The sequence below is a fragment of the Scardinius erythrophthalmus genome, assembly GCF_964197995.2.
Source record: "Scardinius erythrophthalmus genome assembly, chromosome: 1".
NCBI lineage: Eukaryota > Metazoa > Chordata > Actinopteri > Cypriniformes > Leuciscidae > Scardinius > Scardinius erythrophthalmus.
In genome coordinates, this window is record NC_138221.1 from 29,183,050 (window position 1) to 29,193,413 (window position 10,364).

Consider the following 10,364-nt stretch of genomic DNA (forward strand, 5'->3'; position numbering starts at 1 on the left):
GTCGACCACTTGCAGTGTGTGTCAGAAACCTATTACTATATCTGAATTTCAGGTCTAGATGTACCTCAACAAATGATACACAGTGATACAAACGATGGCATCAGTTTTTCATCCTTCCATCCTTTTGAAGCGGATGAAAAGTGTATTCGCAGCTCAGAAAATTTTTCTCGACATGTTGATAACACGAACCAAACTCTTCCAGACTCAGGCAGCTACAACTACTGTGTTTGAGAGTCAAAGTAGGCATTGTTTACGGCAGCCAATGAAGACCATAGCCAGGCATTATGCAAATTTGTTACATTGTAACATAGATATGTAACAGGAAGTGAGACTGGAATTGCTGACGACTCGTTTCAGCAGTTCAGAAAAAATTCTTTCTTTCGGGAGACAATAATTTATTTGTTGTGCACTTTGATCTTTAAAACTTTGCAGACTTTCTGCAACCAACGTAAGTCAGTTGGTCTCAACTGGTTTTGCTTCAGGTATCCAGAATTTGAACTTTGAACATCAAGTGTTTATCAAGTAAACAATAATGTCTTCAGAACTGAACACTGAAAAGTAATATTGGTATCAGCATGAGAAATGTGTAATATTGGACTTGCCATATGATCTCAACATGGTGGACACCATAAGCATAAGAGGAAGCACTTTCTGTAAAATAACAAAAGCTTATCCTGAGTCATGCATACAGGGTGGATCTCTCACATTCAATACTGACGTTTGTGCTGGCATTTCCAGTTCATCTGGTTTCCAGAAAGCATTCTGACCAAAACACAAAGTCATAGAAGACGACGCCCCTGGCTGTCATTGACCAAACAAAAACTTAATTTTATAAATTAATCTTATATGAAACATTCAAAGTAACCACAGCATGATTTCAGTACAGGTGTTCACATTCAGCATCACCATTGTCTGCCCTAAAAGATTAATAATAGTTGATTTGTTAGCCTGTAAACGGAAGCAAAATCTTTGGAAAAGTCAAGACATGGATAGTAAATCAATAATTAGCTTTCAGTACAGTAATCAGTGTCTATGGGCTCAGCACTTCACCTGAGGTTTTCCAACGTTTTCCATAAAGTGCATGACAGGATCTCCCCAAAAGAGTCAAGAACTATGTATGTGATACTCAGCAATAAGTCTTTCATAATCAGGAAAAATGGAATGGCTAAAAATGAACAAGGATTCAAGATGGAATTGAAGAATCTTCCTCTCTTTTTGGGTCAAGTCTCTGCCAATAAAATTCATTGTCAGGATATCACTCCACTTTTCTCAATCTGGAAGCATCTTGAGATGGAGAAAACTGTTAAAGTTTTAAATTCCCAAGGTTTTAACTCCCAAGACAAGTGGTCACAATGATGGTTCAACAGTTGACTCTGGCAGTGACACGTCATTCTTTCTGAGAATGAAGTCCCTTCGACTTCCAAGAGTTCATATTTTCAAATTCTCCAGTCCATATTCCTCCTCTTATCCATGTTCACTTGGGCAGGATTTCATGGTACGGTATCGTGAGGTTCCCCATGTACCAAAAGATCCAAAATACCAGACTGAGGAAGATGATGATCGGTCCAGAAAGGACAAAAAAGTCCCAATAACTGAGAGGTGCAAAAATGCCAATGAGCAAGAGAGCCAATCCGACTACGTCGAACAGAATGGCCAAGAAGAAAAAGATAATGCAACGTCCCACTCTTTCCTTGCAGTCCATCTTGGAGAAGCTCAGGTAAGGAGAGCCAACAGACGTACAGCAGGCTGATAACCCTGAAGAATGAATGAATGAATGACAGGAACCCTTTCTTTGTAAAGCTTTTATGAAGCAGCTCACCCACATTCTTACGTAGTCCATTCCTTTGACGGCATGCTTTGCAACAATCCAAACAAGTCCAACCGCCTGTCAAATACTTACAGACGAGGTCAAGATTATTTTTATGCATATTATCCAACACTGTTTTCCTCACAATGAAAGTGGAACAACTGTGAAGAGAACTGATTCAGATCCTTCTAAAAGCCTTAGTCAAAGAACCACCGCGGATGCGGCATTAAGAGTTGTTTTCTGAGTTATGTAATACTCAAACAACTTCTATTAGTCACAGATCAGTCACATTGCACATTTCAGCAAGGCACACGATTTTCGTTCAATTTCAATTCTGTTGAACACAAAAGATGATACTTTGAAGAATGTCGGTAACCAGACAGTTGATGGGCCCCGTTGACTTCTATAGTAGGAAAAAATAATACTATGGAAGTCAATGGGGTCCATCAACTGTTTGGTTACCAACATATCTTCTTTTGTGTTCAACAGAAGAAAGGAATACATACAGGTTTGAAACAACTTCAGGGTGAGTAAACGATGACAGAATTTTCATTTTGAAGTGAACTAATCCTTCAATACTCAAGATTATGGGTTCAATAACCCTGAGATTGTGCCAAGTGATTCTTGACTGACAAAAAAACACCAATAAGTCATTAAGGGTGAAATGTGGTTTAATTTGATAGCATGGACGGTTTATACAAACTTGAGCTAAAGACAAATTTAACACTACATGCATTTCATATTACATTGGTACAGTGAAAGCAGGATTAGTCAAGATTACATGTTTTATATTTACATACACTATGCAATTCTTCATGTACACACACCCATGCCTCACTCACTACTACAGATATAATCTATATTAAAATATAGTTATGTTTCACATCTTGAAATTTCCTGATCTGGCAATATATAATTCTTCATATACTGTAGTTTTATGCCACAATATTTAGCAATAAAATAAAATTCTCATTTGACCCCCTTTCCACTAAAGCACTAAAGTATTGCAATGTCAGGCTGAAGCAGCATTTGCTGTCGGACTGGTTTGGTCGCTGATGACGGCACCGAATGTTGATTGGCTAACAAGTGAAATGACTTGACTCTGTGGAGGAGTTTGCATGAACGCTCCAGCTGCCACTTTGAAAGGGAAATGGATTCCTACAATGCATGAGGCGATGCATGAATTCACAAATGAGGATGTGCAAAAACAAGGGCTGAACCTGAGTATCACTTCAAAACAACACAGAATATCAACTGAAACACGACACAAGTGGACACAACATCACACAATAAAATAGAGATAGACTGTTATATTGAACCGCATTGGTCATTTTGAAATGATCAATTGTTGGTGTTACTTCCACTTTTTGGAGGTAATTTGCCAAAAGCTTTGCCAAAGCGTATAAAAGTGTGTAAATAATGTACAAAGTAAGAGTTCACTTCATTTGACCAGTTTGGTTACTAAATTCCATTACATAAGCCACAGATATCAGTAAAGGTTATCAGTAAACAACATAAACACAAACAGACAGTTGTGTTTAGTATATTAAAGCTGTAATTCTACACTTCAGACCCTGTTTGAAATGTGTGCAGTATCTAAGCGTACTGCTGATGACAAATAGTTGAAGACTATTGAAGAATTCTCTGCTAATTCAGTCATAGTTTTAGGACCTGGAAAATAAGAACAGTTTTCTTAAACTTCTGTGTGAAAATATATCAGGCCTCATTCACAAGTAGAACAATTTCCCATGTACATAAATTCATGAACTAATTAGTGAGTTTGCTTCAATAAATGTATCTTGAAAATGGTCTAAATATATGATCATAATAAACAATAATTGGTACCGCTTTTCAATAAGGTTCATTAGTTAACATTAGTAAATGTGTTAACTAACATGAACCGTATTGTAAAGTGTTTCCCAATAATTGAATAAAGAAGCATGCATGCAAGTGTGTACATATAAGTAACATACCTAAATACAACATTATGATCCTATGTAAATAAGTTGTAGGTTTAGATTTGCAGATTATCCTTGGTAAACAATTACACACCAACTAAAATAAGTCACGGATGTATATTTATGAAAATGTCATGGGCACAGCATGAAAATTTGGAGAGTTCGTGTCGCATGGGAGTTTGTTTAGTTGAACTGAACTACATTGAAGTGCCTTTATTATGAAGGAAATTCAGGGTTCATATTTACTCGCCTCTTTTCACAGCAGATCATCGAAACTCTGTGGCTCTGTCTGATCATCTGGCTTCTCCTCCTGAGGTTTCCCGTCTGATTCTGAATCCTCATACCCTTCATTCTGGTAACAGGTGAACTGATCTTCTTTTGGCTTTTTCTCCTCATTGCATTCGATCACATCTGATTCAGAACCATCGACTGGGATTGCTTTGCCCGACTCCTCGTCTTCGTACCCTTGATTCTGATAGTACATGAACTGATCATCACCTGGCTTTTCTTTGGATAGTTCATCACATTTGATCATATCAAGATCCTTGTGTCCTGGGAAATATGTGGATTTGCCCCACGTCACGTTTCGAATGGTGGAAGATTTGCTTCCTGTTTTCTCACCTGTGCAAAACAAAGACAGATGGCTAGCTTCAATATAAAGATCAATACACACACACACAAATACATGTGGATATACAGACTGGAGTTGCACACACTCTTAAAAATAAAGGTTCCAAATGAGGGATTTCACAGTGATGTCATAGAAGAACCTTTCTGTCAACAGTTCTTAAAAGAACCCCTTTTTCTTTTTCTTAGTGTGAAGAACATTTGAATATTCTAAAGAATTTTTTCCACTATAAAGAACCTTTTGTGGAATGGAAAGATTCCATGAATGTGTTAAAGGTTCTTCATGGAACCTTTGATGCCAATAAAGAACCTTGAATGTATCATTTAATTTTTAATTTAGTATTTAACCTTAAATTGAATAAAAAAAAAATATATATATATATATATATGATGCTAAAAATAAAAAAAGCTCTAAAGAATAAGGATGCATGCACTTTAAGGTATTTTCTTCAATCGTCCTTTATACGGAGATGATAAAAAGATGAGACGGGAGGAAAGAAATAGCTAAATTTCAAGTAGCTTGAATTATTTGTATTGCCACAACTTATTATTTTCATCTTAAGAATCATATTATGCAGCATTTAAATAGCCTATATTTTTCTTCCCATCATCATGTCCTTTAGGCTCCATAACTTTTTTTTATTATTAAGATAAAACTTTTTTGGTAACACTTTACAATAAGGTTCATTAGTTAACATTAGTTAATCTATTAACTAACATGAACTAACAATGAGCAATACATTTGTTACAGTAGGCCTATTTATTAATCTTTGTTAATGTTAGTTAATACAAATCCAGCTTCTCATTGTTTGTTCATGTTAGTTCACAGTGCATTAACTAATGTTAACAAATACAACCTTTGATTTGAATAATGTATTAGTAAATGTTGAAATGAATATGAATTCAGATGACTATATGCTGTAGAAGTAGCCTATTCATTTAAGGTAGGCTAACTAATGAACTTTATTGTAAAGTGTTACCGCCATGGTTCTTTGGAGATTACAAAAGTTCTCAATGATTCACGTAAATGTTGTTTTGGTTTGTGAGTTTGTGAGCTTCTCACCGCAGTTGTGTGGTTTGGAGAGTCTCTCCGTGAGTTTCCTCGCGAGCTCTTTGACGCTGCGCGCGGCGCTCGATCTGCGCTCCACACTTTCATCCTCCACCCTGATGTTCCCCACGTACCACATGAGCCACCAGGCCAGGCTGGCGAACAGCAGCAGCGCGCCGGAGTAAATGAGGAAATCCCCGTAAAACACGCCGTTCTGCCGCACGTCCCCGAACACGCCGACGAACAGCAGGATCACACCGATGATGTCGAAGACGATCGCCATGACGAATACCGGCAAACAGGTGCCGATGCACCGCAGCTCCTTCATCTTCAGGAGCAGGAGGAGGAGGATGCTGTCGCTCCTGTCGGTATCGCCGAAGATCTGCCGAGTTCAGGTGAGACTCACCTGGCGCACGAGGGGAACGCCCTTGTAACGTCACTATGGCGGCAAGACTTTGCAGTCAAATGGCCATCCTACATCGCATGTTTAATTCAGCGATATTACTACTATTTATGCTGTAAAAAGAGTAGGCTACACCTCCATTTTGGCCTCTTTATTGACTATATGTTATTTAGAGTCAATGATAGCCTATTGCTAAGCAAAACTGAATAATTAAAAAAACTAATACCTCAGTATGTTGGATTCAGTGTCAGATTGTAGGCTACATCCTAAAAATTTGCCTGTCAAATGTGGGCTCAAGTAATTCAAATGAGAGATCTGTTTTTTTTTTTTTTTTTTTACCAAAGCCACACACATCTATCTGGTTAGATGTTAGTTTCTAATCTCAGACACTCTCTGATTGGATGGTATGATGAGAAAAGAAAATGTTTTATGCCAGCTTGACTTCCTAAGACTTTAATAAGATGTTGTTAAAGGAGTAGTACACTTTCAAATTAAAATTAGCCCATGATTTACTCACCCTCAAGCCATCTTGTATATGACTTTCTTTTTTCAGATGAATACAATTGGAGTTATACTAATAAATGTCCAAGTTTTATAATGGCAGTGGATGGCAACCAACAGATTGAAGCTCAAAAACATGCGTCCATCCATCATAAACGAACTCCAAATGGCTCCAGGGGGTTAATAAAGGCCTTCTGAAGCAAAACAATTAGTTAGTGTAAAAAAAAAAATATTAAAATTTAAAACTTTATAAAGTCAAATAACTAGCTTCCTGCCAAACGAACATACTAAACTCATAGTATAAAAATGCTTTACAAATTTATAGATTTTAAAAAGACAACAAATACATCTCGCACATTAAATATGAATCTGTGTCAATAATCAAACAGAATTTTAATAAACATTCACATTATGCAGTTTGTTTTACCATAGTGTAAATTTGCGTATAAAGTTACAATGCATCTGAGGGCATTGTAAAGCCCATTTAGTCATCCCCAAAACAATTTTTTAATACATTTGTTCAAATTCCTAAACTTTGAGCAATGTTGACAGGGATTTCTTAAGCAAACACCACTAATCATTGAACTGTATTGTATACAACGGGTTTGTGTGGTCAGTTTGGGGATTATAAGGACCCAAAATGTTCATCACATCAGACAGACAACAAAAACAGCTTCCGAACAGCTGAATAGTCCTTATTAAAGCAAGTTAGCGCCCATCTTAGTAATGCTTCAACACATATATTTTCAAGGCATGCAAGTTCACAGCTCATGTGGAATTAAAATACAAGAAATATAAAATTGTTTGCCAACATATGTTTCAATAGTCTTGCGTATAGCCAGACCTTCAGATTGACTCCTTAGCAGCTTTCACTGGCCAAAGAGAGCCAAGAGGCCGTCTAACTGACACACAAAGCAACCAATCACAGCTTGTTTAGTTCAGCATCATGTTTAGGTGTGTGAAAATATAAAGTCAATGTCCCCACAATAACAGACTGGTGTGCAATTCATTCAAGAACGTTGTGCAATTTTACTGCAATAATGGTGCTGTGGAATTAATTTAAGCACTCATTTTCACAGTTGTAAACACAGTGGCTTTCTTTTTCCATGAGGGGTTTTGGCTTCACGACTGCTTTATTTCCAGGTGGTTAAAGAACGAGAAATCCTGTAGAATTCAACCAATCAGACTTCGAAACTCCTGAAGTGTTTCCCATTTTATGTGCCATAATGCATCAGACATTCAGCCAACTGTCCATGGTTGAGACGTCTGAGGCTGAGACTAATGGTTCAATAACAACAGGACACGCTGAAAAAAATATCATCGAACAAACCAGGCCCAAAACCACATTTGCTTAACTAATGCACATGTACACAAAGTTTCAGGCGTGGAGGAATAAAAGGTCTTATTCACCTCAGAGCAGGCGTTTATTAATGCCATCTTAGGCAGAGGAATGTAATGTTTCGCAATGTATCCTCCGTGGATTCGTCATTTCCTCCTTCGCTTTCTCCATGAGATGTCGAGCGGCCAACGGCGGATACCGTGCAGGATGAACGTTCTGAGCAACCTTGTAAAATGGGCAGTCCACGTCCAAGGTGCGAGAGTTTGTGAATGAGTCTACAACAGAGACGCCGATGAGCTTGACGTTCGTATGCTAGAAGCGTACAGCAGGTTAAAGACACAGCAGACAACCAGAGAAGAAATCACGAGAGTATAACAGACAGCAAGCCAAACACACAGGCGCCATCTTGGTTTCAAAAACCAAAGACAAATTTGTAGAAAGGCTGAACGCAAATGGAAATGGGACAGGCTACTTGTCTCATTCCAAATGTTCAAAGACACTCTAACATCATACCACAATTCTGCTAAGTCTGCTAAAGCTGCTTATTTTTCTAACTTAATTGAATCCAAACTACTCTAACCCAAAGGTTCTGTTTTCAGTCTGTTGTAAATCAGTCTGTTAACACATTGTCTGTTGCCTCAAATGCTCTATGTGAAGACTTCTAAAGACTTTTTATTAACAAAATCACTAACTTTAGACTTAGTGTCTGCCCTAATTTAACTGTCCCCCAATCTTGACACCTGCTTCTGGTTTTTGGGAGGTTTCCAGACACTGAAAGACGTGACTGTCAAACTCAAACCTTCATTTTGTCCTAATGATATCATTCGCCTGAGATTTTTTAAATGAATCATTGATTCGGTTGGGCCAGGTAGGGTATCTCTCATCAACAAGTGTCTCAATACGGGCTCTGTTCCTGCCAATCTTAAAGTGGCTACGTCACTCCTCTGCTCAAGAAGCCTTCACTGTCTTACCTTTCATTCATAAGCTATTGGAGAAAATTGTGCTGATCAACTCCAACACTTTGTGTCAAATAATTGTATATGAGGTTTTTTAGTCTGAGGACTGCTCACAGCACTGAGTCCGCCCTCCTGAGAGTGTTAAATTATATTTATCTTCCCACTGATTCCAGAGATACTGTGGTTCTTGTTCTCTTAGATCTGTCGGCAGCTTTTGATACCATTGACCACCCTATCTAGACTAGAGTCTTGGGTGGGTCTAAAAGCTTTGGTTCTGACATTTCAGTCATACCTGTCTGACAGAAAGTTTGGAGTAAAGATGGGTACTTTCTCCAGCTCTACGGCACCTCTGACCTGTGGTCTTCCACGGGGCTTTAGTTTGGCTCCTTCTCTGTTTTATCTCTACATGTGACCTTTGGGCGCTATTCTAAGGAAACATGATGTATCGTTTCTTGTTAACACGGACGACACCCAAATTTATATTCCAGTCAAGAGAAACAACCCTGCAGCGATGAATTCTCTTCTGCAATGCTTAGAGGAGGTTAAAGCATGGCTAGCCCAAAATTTCCTCCTTCTAAATGAAGACAAGACTGAGGTCATTGTTTTCGGCCCAAATGAAAATACTCAGTGTATAAGCCCTGACTTAGAGAGTCTTTTGGCTTTTAAATCCACAGTGGTGCAGAACTTAGGTGTTCTTGTTGACCAGCCTTTAAAATTTGACAAACTCATTTAATCCGTAATCAGTTCCAGTTTCTACCAACTTCGTCAACTGTCTAAAATCAAAGGCTTTCTCACCCCGAAAACTCTGGAAATGGCTGTTCATACATTTATAACCTCTCGGCTAGATTACTGCAATTACTGCAAAGTTCTCAAATTGCTCGCCAGACTTCTACATAAGTGTCGCAAATATGACCACATCTCTCCGATTCTCAAATCCTTACACTGTCTGCCAGTTCGACAGAGAATAGATTTTAAAATTCTACTCTTTGTTTTTAAATCTCTACATAACTCAACTCCTGCCTATCTCTCTGAACTTGTTCATCCCTACACTCCTTCCAGAAGCCTAAGACTCTACGACCAGGCTCTGCTGGTCGTCCCTCGCGTTAGACTCAAGCGTAGAGGGGAGCGTGCATTTGCGGTGGCAGGGCCACGACTCTGGGACGCCCTGCCTCTAGAGATTAGAACGGCCCCTACCCTGTCTGTCTTCAAGTCTCTGTTAAAAACCTACCTGTTTTCTTTAGTATATTGATCTCTATTCTTAGGTTGGTATTACTACTTTATATTTGACTCTGATACTGTTTTGCCACTCCTGTTTTTCTATATTTGAGTCTGCTACTGTTTTGCTACTCCGATTTTAAGGTTTTATTTGCTTTTATTTGTGTTTTATGTGTTGTTATGCATGTATTATTTTCCTATTTTTATCTGGTTGTTCTGTAAAGCACTTTGGTCAGCCTAGTGGCGGTTGTAAATGTGCTATATAAATAAAGTGAACTTCAGTATCTTTGCCAAGGAAGTGGCTCTCTTTACAGCCACAAAGCGATTTTTTCCATTAAGACAAGATACTACGTGAATAGATAAAAATTAAATAGATATCACCACACTCTCTCCAATTGATTAATCACTGTACATCAAGACAATGTTTCACATTACACGTTTTCTGAAATTGTATGTTTAAAAGTGCAAATATTTAATTATATATGCACTCATTTGCAGAACAGAAGAACA

General features: G+C 38.1%; 1 protein-coding gene across 1 annotated transcript; it reads right to left on the reverse strand.

The window, feature by feature from the left end:
* Window positions 1-3,939: 3,939 nt before the first annotated feature.
* On the reverse strand, window positions 3,940-5,925 carry tmem238l (transmembrane protein 238 like). Its single transcript, XM_081361924.1, has 2 exons — window positions 5,456-5,925; window positions 3,940-4,386 (listed from the first exon to the last, which is right to left on the reverse strand). Exons 1-2 carry the CDS (start codon window positions 5,766-5,768, stop codon window positions 4,022-4,024), a joined length of 678 nt encoding a protein of 225 aa, XP_081218050.1. The 5' UTR covers window positions 5,769-5,925; the 3' UTR covers window positions 3,940-4,021.
* Between the last annotated feature and the right edge of the window lie 4,439 nt (window positions 5,926-10,364).